Source organism: Lepus europaeus, chromosome 15 (assembly GCF_033115175.1).
Source record: "Lepus europaeus isolate LE1 chromosome 15, mLepTim1.pri, whole genome shotgun sequence".
Classification (NCBI taxonomy): Eukaryota; Metazoa; Chordata; class Mammalia; order Lagomorpha; family Leporidae; genus Lepus; species Lepus europaeus.
In genome coordinates, this window is record NC_084841.1 from 53,151,386 (window position 1) to 53,174,608 (window position 23,223).

At 44.0% G+C, this 23,223-nt stretch overlaps 2 protein-coding genes across 2 annotated transcripts in view; one reads left to right on the top strand and one right to left on the bottom strand.

The window, feature by feature from the left end:
* Nucleotides 1-7,143, bottom strand: part of SGTB (small glutamine rich tetratricopeptide repeat co-chaperone beta) — a 53,335-nt gene extending 46,192 nt beyond the window's left edge. Inside the window, exons 1-2 of the mRNA XM_062212113.1 lie at nucleotides 6,951-7,143; nucleotides 5,688-5,809 (exon numbers count right to left, since the gene is read on the bottom strand). Coding sequence (XP_062068097.1) covers nucleotides 5,688-5,787 — 100 coding nt within the window. The 5' untranslated portion in view covers nucleotides 5,788-5,809; nucleotides 6,951-7,143. The remainder of the gene's footprint in view (nucleotides 1-5,687; nucleotides 5,810-6,950) is intronic.
* A 247-nt stretch (nucleotides 7,144-7,390) lies between these two features.
* NLN (neurolysin) overlaps nucleotides 7,391-23,223 on the top strand; it is a 93,697-nt gene continuing 77,864 nt past the window's right edge. Inside the window, exon 1 of the mRNA XM_062212126.1 lies at nucleotides 7,391-7,594. Coding sequence (XP_062068110.1) covers nucleotides 7,554-7,594 — 41 coding nt within the window. The 5' untranslated portion in view covers nucleotides 7,391-7,553. The remainder of the gene's footprint in view (nucleotides 7,595-23,223) is intronic.

Consider the following 23,223-nt stretch of genomic DNA (forward strand, 5'->3'; position numbering starts at 1 on the left):
TGGCAAGTACAAGACATAACTAAATATCACTAAGGGAGTGACATTTTAAAACACAATTCTGGGGGGATACCACGTTAAGCTGGCATCCCATGTGAGCACTAGTTCAGATCCTGGTTGCTCCACTTTCAATCCAGCTCCTTGCTAATGCACCTGGGAAAGCTGCAGAGGATGTCTTTGGCTCCTGTACCCACATAGGAGACCTGGAAGAAGCACCTGGCTCCTGACCCACTCCCTTGGCCAGCCCTAACTATTGCAGCCATCTGGGGAGTGAACCAGTGGATGGAAGATCTCTGTCTGTTACTTTCCTCTTTGTAACTCTTTCACATAAATAAATAAACGTTTTTTTAAAAAATCTGTTTTTTAAAAAACATTTCTTTCCATTGATTTGAAAAGCAGAGTAACAGAGAAAAAGAGAATGTTCCATCTGTTCCATAAAAGCCTGCAACAGCCAGGGCTGGACAAAGTCAAAGCTAGGAGCCCAGAACTCCATCTAGGTCTCCCATATGGGGGACAGGAGCCCAAGAACTTGAGCCATCATCTGCTGCCTCCCACAGCACATTAGCAGGAAGCCGGTCCTGAAGCAAAGGAGCTGGGACTGGAGCCAACACTGCAACATGGGATGTGAGCATCCTAAGCAGCAGCTTGCCCCTCTAGGCCACAGCACCTGCCCCACAGTTCTGTTTCTTGTTTTGTTTTAAGATTTATTTATTTATTTGAAAGGCAGAGTTACAGAAGGCAAAGGCAGAGAGAGAGAGAGAGAGAGAGAGAGAGAGAGAGAAAGGTCTTCCAACCGCTGGTTCACTCCCCAAATGCCCACAACAGCTGGAGCTGAGCCAATCCAAAGCCAGGAACCAGGAGTTTGTTCCAGGTTTCCCATGTGGGTTCAGAGGGGCCCAAGGACTTGAGCCATCTTCTGCTACTTTCCTAGGCTATAGCAGAGAGCTGGATCAGAAGTAGAGCAGCTGGGACTCGAACCTGTGCCCATATAGGATGCTGGCACTTCAAGCAGTATCTTTACCAGCTACACCACAGTGCCAGCCCCCACAATTATGTTTTGATAAGTAAACGTAGTTGCCAAAATGCTTCATGATCAACACTAACACAAAGATGGTTTAGTGAACAAAGCCAACATAGCCTTGGAGCTCAGGATCATCATTATTATTAAATAATCAAAATGCAATAAATTTAACATATGTTTACCTCAAGATTCCTATTTATAAAACAGAAATTAATATTCTTGATCTTTCTTTCAGGAGGTCACACCCAGGAATAAGTTATAAAAAGCTAAAGAAAGGCTATATATGTGGCCCTGCCCTCCCTTTTTAAACTTAATTTCTGAAAAAAAATATTTTACCTTCTCTCCTTCACATTAGCAGGAATCTAGAATAGAGTGCAGGGCTGAGACTCAAAACCAGGCGCTCTGATACAAGATGCAGGCATCTGAAGCAACATCTTAACCACTCTACCAAACACCCGCCCGGACGTTCCCCCTCAACACCAAACAAAAACAGACTGGCACTGAAAGAGAGCAAGACAAGTGAAGAATCCTATTCAATACTAACATCTACATAGTACTTTCTTCAAATTGTCACATGCTAGGTTCCTGCCATTCACTGATTCTGATTCCCTTGACAAATCTGTTCAACGGAGATGAGACAGATATCTCCACCTAATAGATTTGGAAAATAAAATACAGACCAACTAAGTGATATACTCAGGATCAGTGGATTCAACTCAAGAACTCAAAAATATTTATAATATCCTATGTGTCCAGCAATTTTCTAGAAACTTTGATTTATCAATGAATAAAACAGAAAAGATTGGTAACTTCTTGGGGCTCACAAGCTAGAAGAGGATGGAGAGGTGAACTATAAACAATAAAAATGCAGGGTAAGGAGAGTGGGGAGTGTACAGGGCTGAGTAGAGAAGCAGGGTTTAGACTGAACAAAATTCAGAGTACATTGAGAAAAAGAGATTTGACAAAGACTTGAAGGAGACAGGGATGTTAGCTTTATATGAGGACAGTCCATCTAAGCAGAGGAAACACAGAGCAAAAGCACTTAGGCAGGAGCATCTGGTGCATTGACAAAGAACAAGCTAATTTGGCTGATGCCAAATGAGAAGAGCGAAGAGTAGGTGAAAATACACCACAGAAGTCCAAAGCACATAGATTCTTAAAACAATGACCATTAACATCAGGAGATATTGCGAGATGTTGAGTGGAGGAAAGACAGCATCTGATATACTCTGTTTTAAAAGATCACTGGCAGCTGTGTTTGGAATAGTCGGTGGAGAGGCAAGAATAGAAGCAGAGACCAGTTAGGGACATCCACAGTAAAGCAGGTGAGGAAACCTTAGTTCTACTTGGGGGTCATATCAGTGGAGGTAGTAAGAGGTGGTCAGACTCTAAACATATTTGAAAGTCAGCTAACAGGATTTATTCTAGGGATTCTAGAACAGTGACGTATAGAGTATTACAGAGAAAGAAAGTGAGGAGTCCAGAGTCACACCCAAGTTTTTGGCCTGAGCAACAGAAAAGCTGGAGTTGCCACCAACTGCGACAGGGAAGTTGCAGATAGAACAGATTTTGGGTGGGAGGATTAGGAGTTCGTTTTTGGCGATGTTAAATTTGAGATGCCTTTTAGACAAGCAAGTTATGCCATCTTATAGACAGTTGGCTATGCAAGTCAAGAGTTCAAAAGAAACTGGGCTGAAGGTATACCTCCAAAAATATTAGCATACAAATAAAGGGTATTTTAGGCAAAAAAGCGAGTGATATCACCAAAGAAATGAGCGTAGATATCGGGAAGAAGAGGATCTAGCAGTGGGCTCTGGGCACTCCAAGTCAGGGAAAAGAAGAGCCATGAGCTGGCTGGCGCCGTGGCTCAATAGGCTAATCCTCTGCCTTGCGGCGCCGGCACACCGGGTTCTGTCCCGGTTGCCCCTCTTCCAGGCCAGCTCTCTGCTATGGCCCAGGAGTGCAGAGGAGGATGGCCCAAGTGCTTGGGTCCTGCACTCCATGGGAGACCAGGAGAAACACCTGGCTCCTGGCTTCGGATCAGCGCGGTGCACCAGCCGCGGCGGCCATTGGAGGGTGAACCAGCGGCAAAAAGGAAGACCTTTCTCTCTGTCTCTCTCTCTCTCTCACTGTCCACTCTGCCTGTCAAAAAAGGAAAAAAAAAAAGAGAAAAGAAAAGAAGAGGCATGAGCCAAGGAAACAGAGGAGTTAACAATGAGATCCAAAGATAACCAAGAGTCTGAGGTGTCCTGGAAGCTAAGCAGATGGGGAGGAGGGGAAAGGAAATGACAGAGTGATCATCAACTTTATCAGCAGTGGTCAGATAGAATAAGCATTGATCATTGAACCAAACAGAAATTCCTTATGACCTTAATGACACAGGTATGGATGGAGAGATAGCAGCAAATACAAAGATCTTCTATCCATTGGTTCACCTCCAAAATGGCCACAATGTCCAGAGCCAGGCCAGACTGGAGCCAGCAGCCAGGAGCTTTCTCCGAGTCTCCTATGTGGATGCAGAGGCCAAGCACTTGGGCTATTTTCCACTGTTTTCCTAGGTGCATTAGCTGGGAGCTGGATCCGAAGTGGAGCAGCCGGGAATCAAACCGGCACTCATATGGGATGCTGGCATTACAGGAGGCAGCTTAACCCACTACGCCACAGCACCGGCCCCTGTGATAACTTTTTAAAAATATGGATAAAAAAGGAGCGGGAAAAGTGAGGGATAAACAGACTAGAGGTATTAGTGTTTCAAAAGAATTCTTGGGGTAGGGATTCTAGATGGAGTAAGCTGGAGACACAGGCAATAGTGATCTGAAAGTGAATATGGGAGAAAGGCAATTTTGATAATAAAGTCAAGGAAAGGATTTCTCAATCTCAGCATGCTGATGTTTTAGAATGGATAACTCCATGTTGCAGGGGCTGTCCTGTGCAATGTGGTTAGAAGCATCCATGGCCTCTACACACCAGATGCCAGTAACAACAATCCCCCAGTCACAGCAATGAAAAAAAGTCTCTAGGCCTTGCTAAATTCTTGGAGTCAAGAGCCACTTGGTATGACCAAGTTGTTTGGATCACTGTGAGAGCCTGGTGAACTGGAAGAATTATCGATGAGTGTACTGCAATCCCATGAATTAAGACAGAAGTAGTGCTGGAGACAGGGACAGTGAGCAGGAACCACAGCAGTGAAAAATGAAGCAGATGTCAGAAGATGACAACAGCTCAGAGGAGTTGATACACCAGAGATGATACAGCAGCTACACAACAGTGGTAAAGATGGTACGAAGACAGAGGCTCCTTTCCTGGGGCTTTTTTAAATGTCTAGAAGGTGGGCAGACGCCTCCACTTGATTTATGTTCAATTAAATTAGACTCACAGAGTCAAAAATAGGGGTCAGAGACAACTGGCACCATTTCTGACTGCCATATATACCAAACAGATGAAGGCCCATGCTTTTGGCTGAATACCATCCTAAAAATAGGACATAACATCTTGGTTAAAAAAAAAAAAAAAAAAAAACTCCCCATTTTATTTCTTGCCCTTAAAAATATTACACTGTCTTTGGGGAAAAAAATCTTATTAAAAGATTTGTATCTGCTTGCTACAGATAATTATAACCAAGATTTTTCTTATCTAACCAGACCCCTTTATCTTCAGTCTAACCCTCCAGGAGGACAAAAAGACCATCATATTAAATGGATGGATTGCAATGGTTTCCAACTGTGCATCACCTGCTCCTCTCACAACCACCTGGAAAGACTTCTCACCAGACTGCAAGCAGATGTAGGGCAAATGCCCAATTGTCATTCCCACTGCAGAAAGCATATTCACAAGGGAAATGCTCATGGAAATGAATAGATGTGTCCCCTTTATAGGAGAAGCAGCTTCAGGATGGGAAATTCAAACTGTGTAAGTTCTCCCAAATGTACTCTCACAGCAATAATTAAGTCTTTAGGTCACCGGGAAGCCTGGCTCACTGAACCTTCAGAAGCCCATCTGCAGAATTCTCTGGTTACGGTTATACTGAATTTAAATTTTGTAATGCATAAACATGAAGTACAAAAATGGTGTCAAGGAAACACATGATGCCATCACCAAGTCCTGCTCAACTTCACCGACTGCCGAATCCCATACTGAAAGCTCATATGAAACAAAGGCGAAATCCTCTCTTTTCAAGTCCCCAAATAGGCAGTTTTCAGAGCTCACCAGTAGCAAATTAGACTTTTACAGAGTGTATTACAATGATTGGGTATTTTCATGGATTATTTCTAACATGGATGGTTTCCTATTAGGAAAAGAAGAAAAGAGTAAGAACCAGGTTCTAAACCTCAGCTTTGTCACATATCGGCTTTTACGTTCCTTAACCTATTTGGCTTTGTTTTCTCTTGGGTTAAGTGGGGACAGTACTAAATTAGTTGCTGTGAAGAAAAAATTCCCTACAATATGAATAGCATAGTTTTGGCACATAGTAGTTGCTCAACAAATAATAGTCTTATTTTGTTGTTAATAAAACCATCCAAAATAAGTCTCAAAGATGGGAAATAAGGAAACCTAATAGTTAGGCCTCCCTTCGTGAAAGATCAACAAAGTATTCTGATTTTGTTCAGGCTTAAAGGTATTTTGGTCTTGATACTTATAACACAAATGAGAGGAAAGAATAAGGATGTACCTTCCAAACTCTCCTGTTCATCTGAAGTGTATGCATCCATCTGACTCTGCTCCCGTAAGAAACGAATCACTGCATAAACTAGGTGCTTGATAGATGACATTCTAGCAGCTTAAACACTTTTCCTTGATTAGAAAAATTAAAACACTGAGCTGAGTTATTTTAAAAAATCAAGCAGGAAGGTTATAAATTACAAAGGTAATCAATAACAATCATAAATTACACTGAAAGTAAAAAAAAATTCTGTATTACTTATTTCTAACAAGTCAGGGGAGCACAAAGTATTGACATGGTAATTTATTTCATATTTCATTCATACCCAGTAGTATTAAGCTACATTGAATCTTGCATAAATAATCTTTTTCCAAAACATATATGACATAAACTTGGACTCTTACTGACTACTCCATTATATCTTAACAGTGTAGATGGTTCAGATACAGAATAGGATAAGGGCACAGATTCAAACATAAAAATCCCCTAAAGGCCTCAGTACTAAATTAAGGGAGATTTCTTAGTGCTGACTCAGAAGCTAATCCACAATGAGCATCTTCCTCTATTTCAAGAGTTTTGTTTTTCTTTTCAACTGCATTAATAATTTACACTCCACCTACTTTGTAGGTTGCGAGTTAGTTATTTGCTAAGGAAATGCATTCATGAAAGGTTGTTCGGTGCAGAGTGTCGTTCTGAATAAAAATGGCATTTCCATTCAATCAACAGACACGCCAGGCACTGAGTGCTCGGCTGAGGATGCTACCCACTGGCCGGCGTGGTCTGCAGGGGCTGTGCCCTCGGGGCGTTCGTTCACGCCGGACAGACCGTCCAGACCGTCCAGACCGCCAAGCGCAGCCAGCTCAGGGCTTATTTCCACTAAATCGCATCAGCCCTCCATCTGCTCCCCAGGTTCCCCAACCCGAAGCCAGGGTGTGGTAGCCGCCGTTTGCATGTTTATTATTTGTGCACTTATTTTGCAGGCGAGCCCGGTCTCTAGGCCTTAGGTTATTACAACTGCCAAACGAGGCCCCAGGGCAGAAGGTGTAAACTGCATAGGGGGGAAGGGGTGAGGAGAGGACAGGAGAGGCCCAGCCTCCTCCAGGTGTCTCCCCCTTCCTCTCCTCAGAGCACGTCGACCTCCCACTCGGTGCCGCCCTCCCTCCGGGGCCCTGGCCTCGCCCCGGCCATGACGGGCTTTGCAGCAGGTGCGTGGTGCAGGCCTCCGTCTGGGGCGGCCAGAGACGCACCCTTCCCAGACAGGCGCCCCTTTACCAAGCAAGAGGATGCAAGACGACGGCTGAGGGCCCGCGGGCGTCTGGAAGCCGGTCCGCCTGACCCCTGGTTCTCAGGGCTTGAGCGTGGCTCAGGATCACAGCACCCGCAGCGCCTGCCCAAACTTCGCCGGCTCCCACGCCGCCGCCGCCGCCGCAGCCACCGCCGCCCCCTCAGCCCACCCGGCTGCGCGTTTAGCTCACGGCTGCTGGGTTTCGCCAGACCCGCCTCTGGGGCGGGGCAAGACGCGCGGGGCGGGGCTCGGGGCGGAGCTCGGGACGGGCAGGGCGTGGGGCGGGGGCAGGACGCGCGGGGCGGGGCTCGGGGCGGGGCTCGGGACGGGCAGGGCGTGGGGCGGGGCAGGACGCGCGGGGCGGGGCCTAAGTGGGCGGCGGGGCGAGGGGCGGGGCCGAAGCGGACGACGGCGTGGGGCTGCCACACGTGGGAGGGCGCTGGCCCGGCTGCCCGCTGCTGTGGTCCGGGCTGTGGCGTCCCGGGCTAGGCCGACTCGCGGCTGCCCGGCGCCGGGATTCCGCCGTCGGCCTCCCCCAACCCCAAAGCCGAGGACGCCGCTCCTGCCGCTGCCGGCCTCTCGGCGCGCCCATGATCGCCCGGTGCTTTTGGGCTGTGCGAGGCCTCCACAGGTACCTCCCCGCGCGGGTTCACCTTGACCGTGGGCAGAGCGCGGTCTTCTGCCTGGGCAGTGCCGGGGCGTCCCGACCCAGCCTTTCCCGACCCTGCCGAGCACCCGCACGGCTTGCGGGGCCCACCCTGAGGGACACCTGGCGCGGCCACCTGGCCGCCTTTCTCTCCCCGGCTCTCTCGGGAGGGCCTGCATTCCCTTTGTTTGGGTCTGCCTCCGCCGAAGTCGGCGAGACTGGTGACCGCCCGGGCCCTGGCGAGCTCCGGAAGGTGGGCCGCGTGGGAAAATCCTTTCCCTTCCGCCGCCATGCAGCACTGTCGTTAAAGGTGCCGCGGCAGTCCACTCAGGAATGGCAAGTCCCGTTTGCCCCTCGCACTCCTCACTAGGGTCGGGGTCAGTAAAGCCACACTACAGGAGACGCTTCGGTTTTGCTGCATGTTTCTGTCCGTGCTCCCTAACTTCCTTTTTTTTTTTTTTTTTTTTTTTCTTTCTTCTCCCTATAAACCAAGGCCCTTGTCTCTTGCTGGGGCAAATTGACTTGGCCCAAAATGGAAAAATGTGTTGCACGGTTTGGTGGCCGCTGCAGCTGCTGTTCTTGCCGAGCTCGGGCTCTCCAGCCACACCCCTCTGCCTCACCCGGTAGCCAGGTGCGGAGGGAATTCTTAGTAAAGATGCAGTGGTTTTCAGAAACAATGCTGCCGGCACCCCCATTCCCAAGTCCGTCCCGAACAGCAAATCCACGTGAAAATTCGGCAGAAAAAAGGAAATGTGTGTTTCTTGCTTGATGCCTACAAAACTGTGGGAGATAGCAGCATTTGAGCCTTTTACTTCGTCCCGTTGTCTGTGAAGCTCTGCATGGCTCAGTCTGGCAGACACCCAGGGACAGTAGTATTTACAAAGACTTCATGGCATGACTGTGGCCTGTTTCAGGCTGTCCCTTTTGTGCTGGTCTCCAGGGTGCAAGGGGTGTAGCTGCCAAATGTAGCTATCAACACCTGAAGCGCTTCGCCTAATGCAGGAGTGAGACGAGACTAAATCTTCATGTAAGACAGCCTTTCTCAAACTTTTTAGTCTCAGGACCTCTTTACCTCCCCATTAGAGGAACTAAGCATTTCTGTTAATGTGGGTTGTATCTGCCTATATTTTCCCTATTAAAAATTCAATCTGTGAACTTTTAAAGTGTTTATTAGTTTACTTATAAAACAGTAATAAATCTATTACACCTTAATGGAAAATAGCCATTTTCCAACTGCTCCCACCCCAGCCAAATCAGGAATAACTGTGCCATTACACTTTTTATCTTTTTTTTTTCTTTCTGAAAAGTTGTGGTAAGAGGAAACAAAATTTACCCTTTTAATCATTTCTTAATAATTAATTGAAATGCAGAGAGAAAGAGAGACAGAGACACACAAATCTTTCATCCACTGGCTCACTCCCCACATGCCCTCTAAAGTCAGTGCTGGCCCAGTCAGAAGCCAGGAACCGGGAACTCCATCCCGGTGTCCCACGTGGATACCAGAAACTCAAGTACTTGGGCCATCACCAGCTGCCTCCCAGGGTGCTCATTAGCAGGGAGCTGGAACTGGAAGCAGAGTCAGGACTGGAACCCACTGCAGGCCTCCCAAGTGGCATCTGAACCTCTGCACCAAACTCCTGCCCCGTTTTAATCTTTTGTAAAATTACAGTTCATGCCAGCACCGTGGCTCAATGGGCTAATCCTCCGCCTGCGGCGCCGGCACACCAGGTTCTAGTCCTGGTCGGGGCGCCGGATTCTGTCCCAGTTGCCCCTCTTCCAGTCCAGCTCTCTGCTGTGGCCTGGGAGTGCAGTGGAGGATGGCCCAAGTCCTTGGGCCCTGCACCCGCATGGGAGACCAGGAAGAAGCACCTGGCTCCTGGTTTCAGATCAGCGCGTTGCGCCAGCCACAGAGGCCATTGGAGGGTGAACCAAAGGTAAAGGAAGACCTTTCTGTCTCTCTCTCACTGTCCACTCTGCCTGTAAAAAAAAAATACAGTTCAGTGATGTTAAGTACGTTCACATTGTTGTGCAGCCATCACCACTGTCTACCTCCCACATTTATTCATCATCCCAAATGCAATTTCTGTACCCATTATAGAATAACTCCCTTTCACAACCACCTCCAAACCTTAGTAACCCACTAAGTTTTCTTCCTCTATGATTGACTATTCCAGGTATCCCACACAATTGGAATCATACAATATTTACCCTTTTGCATCTGGCTTATTTCACTTAGCGTGGTGTTTTTAAGGTTTACCCATGTTGAAGCATGTGTCAGAGATTCCTTTTTTTAATGCTGAAGTATATTCCGTGGTATGTATATATCACATTTAGCTATTTTGAATGATGCTTCTGTGATCATTGGTGTGCAAATATGAAGGTATTATAAAAAGTTTGTGGGGAATGGAATTAGAAGTTAAAGTAGGGGCTGGCTCTGTGGTGTAGCCAATAAAGCTGCTGCCTGCAGTGCCGGCATCCCATATGGGTGCCGGTTTGAGTCCTGGCTGCTCCACTTCCCAATCAGCTCTCTGCTATGGCCTGGGAAGGCAGTGGAAGATGGTCCAAGTCCTTGGGCCCCTGCACCCATGTGGGAGACCTGGAAGAAGCTCCTGGCTTCGGATCAGCCCAACTCCAGCCATTGCAACCATCTGAGAAGTGCACCGTCAGAGAGAAGACCTCTCTCACTCTCTCTTCCTCTGCCTCTCTGTAACTCTGCCTTTCGAATAAATAAATAAATATTTAAGAAAAAAAATAGTTAAGGTTATTTTGGTGCAAGATTTTTTTTGAAATCCATGCATACTCATATCTGTTCAAGTTCTTGCTTTCAATTCTTGGGATATATAACAGGTATTCAAAAAGTTTGTGAAAAATACATATTATGGGCTGGCGCCGTGGCTTAACAGGCTAATCCTCCGCCTTGCGGCGCCGGCACACCGGGTTCTAGTCCCGGTTGGGAAGCCGGATTCTGTCCCGGTTGCCCCTCTTCCAGGCCAGCTCTCTGCTATGGCCCGGGAAGGCAGTGGAGGATGGCCCAAGTCCTTGGGCCCTGCACCCACATGGGAGACCAGCAGAAGCACCTGGCTCCTGGCTTCGGATCAGCGCAGTGTGCCGGCCGTGGCGGCCATTGGAGGGTGAACCAACGGCAAAAAGGAAGACCTTTCTGTCTGTCTCTCGCTCTCACTATCCACTCTGCCTGTCAAAAAAAAAAAAAAAGCTATGCATAGATTTCAAAACTTTTTTGCACGAACATAAACTTATATTTTAATTTCACTTATCCATGAACTTTTTGAAGTACGCTTTTATGTTTAGAAGTAGAAATTGATTAATCCTATGGTAATTCTAGCTTTAATTTTTTGAGGAGCCATCATACTATTTTCTATAGTAGCTGTGCTATATTACATTCCCATCAGCAATTTACAAGGATTCCAGTTTCTTTACATTCTCACCAGCACTTATTTTCTGGTTTTTGAGAACAGTAATCCTAGGTGTGGCAGTGTTTTTCATTTTGTAAAACTTGAATGATTTAATAGAAGGCACTTGGATTCTTTCATCTGCTTCTGTGTTTAATCTATTGCACTGTTTTAGTTTGGTTTAAGAGAATGAAGAAAACGCACCTCACACTCACCTAGCTGAAAAGAGGGGAAGATTTCATAGCTTTTTAAAGATAATCATGGATATTTGTTGATACAGTACCCAACTTTGACAAATAACTTTTAAATGTTAGTTACACAGTGGCTTCTGAAACTATCAATGCACCTTTCTTAAAATCCATTGGTGTATGTTTCACTCTGAATGCATGATTTTGTAACATCATACAAAAGAAATTTGGAGATTAGGGCTCGGTGTGTTATATAACTTTTACTAATATTTCCTGAGGACATATTTCACTGTACAATGTCAAGCAGTTGCATTCCTTAATGTCCTCATTCATCTAATCAGAAAAGTCTTCATCGATCAGGAAGCCGTCAAGCTCAATGTAACAGATAAAATTTTCAAAAATTCTGATTTTCATTTGAAAGCTGGAATTTTTGTCATTGGCAACATATTTGGTCTGTTGTTTTCCTTGAAGTGATGACAGTCTTTGTTATATTTTTGACAGAATGTATGCCAGATAGTTAAGTCTGAATAATCTTGATTGGCCCTTCAGTAGTTTTTTCAAGTGAAAATAGAGTTCTTGGGGATGGGCATTTGGTGCTGTGGTTAAGATGTCACATGGGATGTCCACATCTCATATCAGAGTGCCTGGGTTCAAGTCCTGTTCTGCTTATGTGTCCCCAGAGGGGCAGCAGGTGATGGTCGGAGAGGTATGTCACAGACACCCATGTTGGAGTCTCAGATTGAGTTCCTGTCTCCTGTCTGCAGCATGGCTTATCCCTGGCCATTGCGGGCACTTGAGGGATGATGTCACAAATGGGCGATCTCTGTCTCTGTCCCTATCCCTCTGCCATTCAAATTAAATACATACATGCATAAGCTTTATTTATTCCCTTTGCCATTCAAATTAAATAAATACATTTTACTTATTTATTTTTCATTTATTTGAAAGGCAGAGTGACAGATCTCCTATCCTCTGGTTCACTTACAATTTCTGTTGGGTTTTCCTTTGGGCAGGGTTCCTGTACCCCTTCCCAAGGCGAATTTTGCAGCCAGGATCAGTGATAGGAATATTCAGCCAGCTTCTTGGGAATAAGTAGAATGGGAATCTGGAGAGTGGGCTGTGGTTTCTTTTCAAATAAATATGTGACCTTAAGTAAACTACTCACTCCTTTGGACCTCTCTTAGTTTCCTTATTTTGTAAAATAAAAAAGACTAGGTTAAAATGATACCTAAGGTTTCTTTGAATTTTATGTTGCCATAGCAATTAAACTATGAGAATTCTACCTACTGGCTCAGATTGCACAGCATGTGAGCCAAGCAAAATCTATTTTATATTATAGACTGAGGTATGGCTGAAACATGAGAAGGGTTATTCAGCAGAATTTATCTCAAATTATAGGTATAACAGCCCTGGTTACTTCTTTCAATGATAACACAATAGCTTGTTTTTACAGTTATGACAGTAATTCATATTCATTATAGGAAACTTGAGAAAATAATGACAAGTAAAAGAAACTATTAAAAATTTACACAATACATCCATCCACACGAGCCAGTTAACAGCTTCCAGAATCTCTTTTGTGAACTTTATTTTTAAACAAATATGATTGCCATACTTGTAATTTGTAACTTGATATAATATAAACACCCCCCATAATATTAATAGCAACAACATAGTTATTTGGAGATATATGTAATTTGAATAATCCCTACCTTTGGACATGTCAGCTATTTCTAACATCTTAGTATGAGTAACAGTACTTGAATAAACATTCTTATTAGGTCTTTTTCATAATGCTTAATTATTTTCTTAGTATCAAATTCTTTAAAAGTGGGCATGCAGGTCTTTCAAGCCTTTTGCACACGTATTATTATTAACAGCATTTGTCATCCCCACCAATTGACAAGTTTTCTGAGGTCAGGAATCTGCTTTTTTCTTTTGTTTCTGTACCTGTAATGCCTACCATGGTATCATTAGCAGTAGATGCTTAACAAATATACTTATTTAGTGGATGAATTTTTAAAAAGCCAAATAATAATACCTGAAAATTCAGTGTTCACTTCTGATATCTAATGAGTATGGGGCTGGATTTGGCATTCTGTTATGGAAATTACAGGTCTAATTTTCAGTAGAAAGTAGATGTTTCAAACCTTACGATGAAATAGCTGTTTACAGATTTTGTTATGCAGACAGCCAATTGCCAGGAGAAATTAGTACGTCTAAGTGTTAAGTGAGCCAATTTAGAGCTAGTTGTGTAGTAACAACAAATTATAGAGTGGAGTAATATGCAGGAGGAAGCTGTCAGGACTGTACTTTAATCAGCAGAATCAGGAATTTTGATATATACTAGGCTAGATATGAGGCTTTGGAGAGCTCATATTTTTAAAACACATCAACTTTGTTGTATTTCCTTGTTATTACTAAGTATTATCAGTAGATTGTCTATATCCTACCCCGGTCATTGATAAAGCATTTGTGACTTTCAATATTCACATGTAGCTAGTTCTTAATTATCCATGTCCTTGCTACTACTTTTTTCTACCTAGAAGGAAAGGAAGGAAATTAACACTTATAGCATACTTACTGGTTATTAAGCACAGTGCCATGTATTTTCACAAGTGAAATCTTGCAATCTCTCCAAAAATTTTGGAAGTATTTAATATTATCTTTATGTTGGGGTTGAAGAAACTGAGGCTTAGGAAGCTTGCACAAGCACCTGGACCAGGTTCTGCCTTTAGGTCCATGTGGTTTGCAGTACAGCACATCATCATTTCTGGACAACCTTTCATTAGCTTTGAGCACCTTTGCCCTGGGTACGCAACTTACTCAATGGCTTTGTTTTAAAATAATAGCTTTGCAATTTGTAATTGACATGATAATTATACATGTTTATGGGATACAGTGTGGTATTCCAATACGTGTATACAATGTGTACTGGTCAGATCAGGATAATGGATATAACCATCATCTCAAACATTCATCATTTCTTTGTGCTGAGAGCATTCAAAATCCTCTCTACTATCAATGTGCTATTTTTAAGTTCTAGTAATTAGAATACCCTGCCTCTGATAATTACATGTTCAAGTCTTTCCATCCTTCAAGGCCCAGTTGCAACATATAAATTATGTCTTTGTCCCTCCTTTTTATCATGGAAGTAATTTCTTTTCTCCTGAATCCCATTCCAATTTCTTTATTACCCTCTTTGGTACTTATTATGTACCTTGTATTCTAATTATTTATGCATATACCTTATCACCCTGGTCCAGTCCTGGCTGCTGCAGGCATTTGGGGAATGAACTAGCAGATGGGAGTTCCCTGTTTCTGTGTATCTATCTGTCTCTTTCTCTGTCTTCCAAATGAAATGAAAAATTTAAAAAAAAATTTAAATCCTCTTTAAACTTAATAAAAGCACAAAATTCCAGGTAATCACTACTCACTAGAAGGTGATTCTTAACAGTATTAAATATAAAGTCTTGTACGTAAGCTAAACAAATCAACCACATAAGAGCAGGATAGCAACAACACCACAGCACTTGGAAAGAAACCCTTTGAGTGGTTTCCAGACTCACTATGAATTGGTAGATTGATGCAGCTGCTGGAGAACAGGAGGGGAAGGGCACTGGTCAGATGACACTCAGTTTTATGTGTTAGTTGCCAAGCCCAGCAGATACTTTGCAGCCCTGTTGGGTCTCTATGTGACAATGACACTGTGGGTTCCACCTTCTTTCTTGACTTGTACAGCACTAAGTTCCTAATTTCCCTCTCCTCTGAGCATTCTTCAAATTTAATCTATTTTTTAAAGATTTATTTATTTATTTATTTGAAAAAGTTACAGAGAGGGGGAGAGAGAGAGAGAGAGAGAGAGAGAGAGAGAGAGAGAGAGTCTTCCATCTGCTGGATTTATTCCCCAAATGGCCACAACTGCAGGAACTAGGCCAATCCAATGCCAAGAACCAGGAGCTTCTTCCGGGTCTCCCACACATGTGCAGGGGCCCAGGGACTTGGGCCATCTTCCACTGCCTTCCCAGGCCATAGCAGAGAGCTGGATGGGAAGTGAAGCAACCAGGACTCGAACCAGTGCCCGTAAGGGATGCCAGCACTGCAGGCGGCGGCTTTATCTGCTATGCCACAGTGACACCCCTCCAAATTTAATCTTTTAAGCTTCTTTTTCTTAACACCTGCCCCTCAAGTGCTGTTTTTTTCTACAATGTCTGTTCTTAACTTTTATTAGAAATCTTTTCTCGGGCCGGCGCCGCGGCTCACTAGGCTAATCCTCCGCCTTGCGGCGCTGGCACACCGGGTTCTAGTCCCGGTCGGGGCACCGGATTCTGTCCCGGTTGCCCCTCTTCCAGGCCAGCTCTCTGCTGTGGCCCGGGAGTGCAGTGGAGGATGGCCCAAGTGCTTGGGTCCTGCACCCCTTGGGAGACCAGGATAAGCACCTGGCTCCTGCCATCCGATCAGCAGGGTGCGCCGGCCGCAGCGCGCCAACCGTGGCAGCCATTGGAGGGTGAACCAACAGCAAAAAGGAAGACCTTTCTCTCTGTCTGTCTCTCTCACTGTCCACTCTGCCTGTCAAAAAAAAAAAAAAAAAAAGAAAGAAATCTTTTCTCTCTCCTTCCTGTTAGCCTAGATACTTGTTCAAGTGTCTTCCACACACCCTCCTGTCTGAAACCTTCCCTCACTCCAGAACTATGCATTCCTTTGCTTCCTTCGCTTTCCCAGGTTTTTCCACTACTATCTACATAGTTTCCTTAGGCGACCCATTATATTGTACAAATTGCACATCTGAAGACATGTGTATCTCTGTGTCCCACCCAGAGCCAGCTCCTCATCCTCAGGTTCATATATCCAGTTTCCAGTCACCACACTTCCACACCCTGGCATATATCAGAAACACTTAAAAATTAACATGTCTGAAACTTAGTAACAGTTCCCCAAGCCTGATATTGCTTGCCCCTGCATTTCAGTTGTCCTGGGGTAAATTTTCTGTTTCTGCAGGAGTGCCACCATCCCCTCTTACCGAAACTAGAAACTCTGTGATGTCATGTCTTTGTTTCATAAAGTCCTGCAAGCTTCACCTCCTGAGTATTTCTTGAATCCATTCATTTCTTTTTTTAAAAATTTTTTTAAAGATTTTTATTTATTTATTTGAGGGGTAGAGTTATAGACAGTAAGATAGAGAGAGGTCTTCCATTTGCTGGTTCACTCCTCAAATAGCCACAGTGGCTGAAGCTGGGCCAATTTGAAGCCAGGAGCCAGGAGCTTTTTCCGGGCTTCCCACGTGGGTGCAGGGGCCCAAGGACTTGGGCCATCTTCCACTGCCTTCCCAGGCCATAGCAGAGAGCTGGGTTGGAAGTGGAGCAGCCAGGCTTGAACCAGCACCAATACAGGACGCCTGCACCATAGGTGGAGCATTAACCTACTGGGCTACAATGAATCCGTTCGTTACTCTCCACTCCTACTTCCACTTTCCTTTCTCATTGTTCGTCTGCATTACTTACTGTAGCCCCCTGAAATTGACTTCATACCTTCCACAGCGACCAGAGTGCCTGGCTAACATACATACAGATCGCAGCCTCACACTAGAGGCTTTCATTGCCTACAATATACACTTTAAAAAAAAAAAAAAAGATTTGTTTATTTGTTTTAAAGTCAGAGTTACACAAAGAGAGGAAAGGCAGAGAGAGAGAGGTCTTCCATCCAATGGTTCACTCCCCAATTGGCCACAATGGCCGGAGCTGCACCGATCCGAAGCCAGGAGCTTCTTCCAGGTCTCCCACATGGGTGCAGGGTCCCAAGGGCCATCTTCTACTGCTTTTCCAGCCCATAGCAGAGAGCGGGATTGGAAGTGGAGCAGCCAGGTCTCAAACCAGCACCCATATGGATTGCCAGCGCTTCAGGCTAGGGCATTAACCCACTGCGCCACAGTGTCGGGCCCATTTACAATATACACTTTAAACTTGTTAGCATAACATAGAGATATAAAATGGAGTCTTGAGTACCAAGCTCCCCAGCCTCATCTCTCTCCAGTTTCTGCTTCTAAATTTGTGGTTGTAATTCCAAGAATACACTATGCCAGGTTGTTGAAAATGGGCCTTTGCTAGTCCTGTCCTCTCTCCCTGTCCACTCCTCCACCTACCTCATCCCATCCTTTCCAGAATAACTCCTGTTCAGAAGCTGCCTCTGAGTTGAGTACTATTCTGTTCTCCAACCATAACATCTTGTGTGTTACTATATAATAGCATTTAATGCCATACTGTCATTATCTGTGTCTGCACATATAAATGATCCATGAATTCACTATTTCTTTGCCACACTAGCCAGTAAGTTCCTTGAGACCTTATTCATCATTTATCTTTAGCAACTAACGCTATTCTCATTACCTTCTCCTAAGCTCCAGATGCCTACCACATATTTCTACCTGGATGTCTTTGGCAGCACAAACTCACTATAACTAAAATTAAATGCATGTAAAACCATTTCCCCAGGTCCTCACGCATGCACAAACACACACACCCAGAAATAGACAAAAAAAAACATTCTGACTTGCTTCTCCTGCTGAATCCTCTAGCTTAGTGATTGGCCCTGTCACTCATGTCCAAGCAAAGCAAAAACCAGGTTGTCCTCTTAGAGTCCCTCTCTTCCTACCCCCACTCTACCAGGTCATGCTGGGGCTGCAGTAGAAGGTAGAATTAGACTGGACGGCCTCCAGTTCTGCCATTCTACAGAGGTCCTTCAAAGAGATCTTGGGAAAATGGAATTAAAAGCTAAATTTATTTTGGTGCAAAAAGAATTTGAGATCTCCATGAAGTTTTTCCATAATATGCATCTTTCCATGAGCTTTTTAAAAATCCTTTCCTCTATGTATAGATTTCAAAATATTTTGCACCAAAATAAACTTAGCTTTTAATTCAATTTTTTCCATGAACTTTTTGAAGTGCCTTCATATTATGCTGTTAATAACCAAAAGCCTGACTTATGTAAAATAATGGAACATTTTTAGATGGAAAGTGACACCTTAGTCAATAGTTAACATTTCAGGCGCTGGAATGAGATTGCCCATTCACAGCCCAGATGCACTGTTTACTAGCTGTGTGGCTTAGAAGTGATGAACTCATCCTTTCTCTATCTCAGGAGTAAAGGAGATGATGCATAGAAAATACATAACACAGTGCATGGGTATAATAGGCACTTCATATTTAACTAAGTGACTGTGTATTTTATTTAAGTAGATGCTTTCTTTTGGTTTCTATAATGCTTCTAAATCTAAAAAACCTGAGTTTGGTAACCATTCACCTTTGTTAGGAATTTTTTTATGATGCATTTTATCTTTTATTTATAAGGAAATTCTGTTCCCTGCTTGAAAAGAAGGCATTTGAATGGGCATTTGGCATTCCACATTGGAATACCTGAGTTCAGTCCCAGCTCTGGCTCCGGACTCTTGCTTCCTGCTGACATAGACCCTGGGAGGCAGCAATGATGACTCAAGTGATTGGGTTCCAGCTACTCACATAGGAGACCCGTATTGAGTTACTGGCTTCCAACTTCAGTCTGGCCTGGTACATTCCCAGCTGTTCCAGGCATTTGGGGGGTGAACCAGTAGGTGCTAGTGCTTGCTCGCTCTCTCTCTCTGCCTCCCAAATAAATTTTTAAAAAGAAAAATATGAAGAAAGTAGGCTTTTGATATGTAGACAAAGAATTTGAAATCATTTGTATCACTCTGAGAGAAAATTTAGTAAGTATCTACATGCACAATGGAAACACAAATGGTCGTAATTATTTTCCTTTCTCACTTTGTTGGCAGCATTCTTATGTAAGTGATAACATTTGGTGGCTTCTAGGGTTTGCTGTACCAAAAACAAGAATTGGAACACGGCATGGGTCAACACAGTTCCCGAAAGACCATATCCTCCGATTACGTTCTTGCCTGCCTCCCAGCAAGGACAGAGCAGAACAAAGAGCAGGCCCTGACCATGTGTGAAGGTTAATAGCTGTGGACAGCTCGGAGAGAATGGCAGAATCACCAAAGTGCTAGTGTGGCTGGCCATAGAGTATGGTATCTAACAGCATTAAATGGGGGGGGGGGGGGGGGGTTGCCTGGGTTACTGGCCATCTCTAGCTGTGTGACCTTGAGTTGTTAATTAAGCTCTCTGATTCAGTTTCATTATTTCTGAAAATGGGGATATAAAAGGTTCTATTTCACAGTATTGATAGAAGGATTAACTGAGTTAGTATATGTAAAGCACTTAGTACGGTGTCTGCTACATATGTGTTTGACATTACATTGATGGTGGTAGTGGTTGGCACTGCCTAGAAGTATCTAAGGAGGTTCATCTGGTAACTAAATGAAATAACATTTCATTTCATGCCAGCTATCTGATTGCTGTGCTCAGAGTTGCCAACTTCAAGTTATAACTTCATTGAACTTTAACCTAAGTAAAGGATTTGAACTAACTGGTTTCCAAAGACCCCTTCTAACTGTGAATTTATGAATCTTTGTTTACTGGTCAGATACATTTTTTTCTTACCTGTGTCTAGTTTCTTCTCTATTTTTTTAATCCATTTTAATATACTTGTCAGCCTACATGTTTTGATGTTAAATTTGTATGAGGGCTGGAGTTGTGGTACAGCAAGCTAAGCTGCTGCCAGCAATGGCAACATCACATATGAACACTGGTTTGAGTCTTGGCTGCTCTGCTCCCCATCCAGCTCCCTGCTAATGAGCCTGGCAAGACATCAGGTGATGATCCAAGTGCTTGGGCCCCTGCTACTCACTTGGGAGACCCAAATGGAGTTCCAGGCTCTTGACTTTGGCTTGGTGCAGCCCTGGCCTTTGCGGCCATTTGGCGAGTGAACCAGCAGATGGAAGATCTCTCTCACCCTATCACTCTGCCTTTCAGATAAAAATGAATACTTTTTTTTGATGTTAAGCTCATGTATTTTTCAGACCACATGTCTGAATTTAGAATAGCAGCTAGACACAGGCACACAGTCATTAGATACATATTTAAAAGTTATTAGATATGTATTTTTAAACTTCAGTATTATGTAAATTTTAAACAAGCAAAGCTAAAGAAGAAATTATATAATGAATCTCCCATCACCAAGTGCTGATCTGAAGCCAGGAGCCAGGTGCTTCTCCTGGTCTCCCATGGGGTGTAGGGCCCAAGCACTTGGGCCATCCTCCACTGTACTCCCGGGCCACAGCAGAGAGCTGGCCTGGAATAGGGGCAACCAGGACAGAATCCAGCGCCCTGACCAGGACTAGAACCCGGTGTGCCGGCGCCACAGCCGGAGGATTAGTCTATTGAGCCACGGTGCCAGCCAACACTTTTACTTGTAATTGAATCAGCCTTAAAAAGAAAAGCAAGCTTGTTAGCTTAGCCAGGCTTAGGAGGGAAAGTTTAGGTAGCATCATTCACTCACCAAAATATCCATGTGTAAGTGAAAGAAAAAAGATAGGCTTGAGTATTAAGTAACCCTCTGAAAGGGGAGAATTACTCTCCTGAGTAATTTACTAAGGATCTCAATTCTGAGAAGTATGCCCCAAACACCAATTAAATGTGCCAAAAGCAATTTATTCATGCTTCCAGAGAAAAATAAAAGTGGAATGTTTGTTTTGGGTTGTGGTTTTCCATGTATGTAGCTAAGCCCTTTGCTAATTAATTATTAAGGAACTCCTGATTTCATTTGTGAAGCAGCACTCAATTTTACATGCTCTGTGGTTCAGGTGGCTTTAAGACAGTTTTAGGATTTAGGGAAAGAAATATTTTATGCTCATTTATTTTTTTAGAAGGCTTTTATTTAATGAATACAAATTTCATAGGAACAGCTTTTAGGAATATAGCGGTTTTTCCCCCCATACTCACCCTGTACCTCCACCCCTCTCCCTCCTCCTTCTACGTCTCCCATCCCCTTCTACATTAATGTTCATTTTTAATTAGCTTTATATACAAAAGATCAACTCTATAATAAATAAAGATTTCAACAGTTTGCAACCACACAGACACACACCAGGTATAAAGTACAGATTGAGAGCAAGTTTAAAGTTATTTCTTATACTACAGTTCATTAAGGACAGAGGTCCTACCTGGGGAGTAAGTGCACAGTGACTCCTGTTGTTGATTACAGTTGTCACTCTTATTTTTGACATCATTGACCATCCAAGGCTCTTGACATGGGCTGCCAAGGCTATGGAAGCCTTCTGAGTCCACAAACTCCATCATTATTTAGACAGGACCATATGCAAAGTGGAAGTTTTCTCCTCCCTTCAGAGAAAAGTCCATCCTTCTTTGATGGGCCCTTCTCTCCAGTGGGGTCTCATTCACAGAGGTCCTTCATGCAGAACATATTTTGCCACTATGTCTTGGCTTTCCATTCCTGAAATGCTCTCATGGGCTTTTCAGCCAGATCTGTTTGCCTTGCAGGCTGATTCCGAGATCAGAGTGCTGTTTAGGGCGTTTGTCATTCTGTGAGTCTTTATGCTCATTTATAATAAATGTATTAGAACATGTAATTATTAACCCGGTTGTGTAATGCACAAAATTAGGAGAAAATTAGAGTTATCTTCTTTTTTTAAAAAAAAGTTTTATTTCAATCAGAACAACAGAGAGATAGAGGGCATGACGAAGAGATCTTCCATCCATTCATTGACTCTCCAAATGCCCACAACAGCCAGGAGACCTGAGTCTTCCATGTGGGTGGCTTGGACCCACCTTTTCTCTTCTAGGGTTCCCATTAGCAGGAAGCTAGATCTGATGCAGACCCAGGACCTGAACCAGGCACTCCAATAGGGGATGTGAGTATCCCAAATATTGGTTTAACTACTGTACCACAACACTCACCCCTAGAGTATTATCTTCTATTTATTTTTAAAATCTTTTATTTACTTATTTATGTGTTTATTTGAGAGGCAGAGAGACAACTCCCATCTGTGGGTTCACCCCCTAAATGCCTATGATGTCCAGAGCCAGGAGCTAAGAACTCAATCAAGGTTTTCCCTGTGAATGGCAGGAATTCTTTTTTTTTTAATTTTTTTTTTTTATTTTTTTACAGGCAGAGTGGACAGTGAGAGAGAGAGACAGAGAGAAAGGTCTTCCTTTTGCCGTTGGTTCACCCTCCAATGGCCGCCGCGGTAGCGCGCTGCGGCCGGCGCACCGCGCTGTTCCGATGGCAGGAGCCAGGTGCTTCTCCTGGTCTCCCATGGGGTGCAGGAATTCAACTACTTGTGCCATCACCACTGCCTCCGGAGATCTGTACTTCCAGGCAGCTGGAATCAGAAGTTGGAGCTGGGAATCAAAGCCAGACTCACTGATATCGGCCAGATGTGGGCATCTTCACCTCGGCCAAACATCCACTCTTTTATTTTTTAGAATCTGAGATTTTTCTGTCTCATTCTTTATAACTTTGAAATATGCACCTTTTCTAAAGGTTCTATTTGTCAAGGGAGAAATAATTGTCATATTTGTAATATTTCTAGTCTCATACAGTTCTTCATACAGTCTTAGGCAGTTTGCTTCTAACATTTTAAATTTTATTCGTATTTCTTGGAAAATACAATTTTGGCATCCCTCTTCAGTTATTTACACTAAAATGTGGGAACAAGCAGGGAGTGTTGCAGCCTGCTGCTGATTGTGATGCCAGCATCCTGTATCAGAGTGCCTATACCAATTTCAGATGTTCCACTTTTATCCAGATTCCTGCTAATGCATCCTGGCAGTCGGCATATGATGGCTGTAGTGCTTGGGCCCCTGCCATCCACATGGGAGACCTGGGTGGGGTTCCAGGCTCCTCACTTCCACTGCCATTGTTGCAGGCATTTGGGGAAAGAAGTAGCAGATGGAAAATCTCTCTCTCTCTCACTTTGTCTGTCTCTCTTGCTCTGCCTTTCAAGTACATGAAAATAAATAAATAGGAGGCTGGTGCTGTGGTGTAGCCGGTAAAGCTGCTGCCTGCAGTGCCAGCATCCCGTATGGGCACCGGTTTGAATTCTGGCTGCCCCACTTCCGATCCAGTT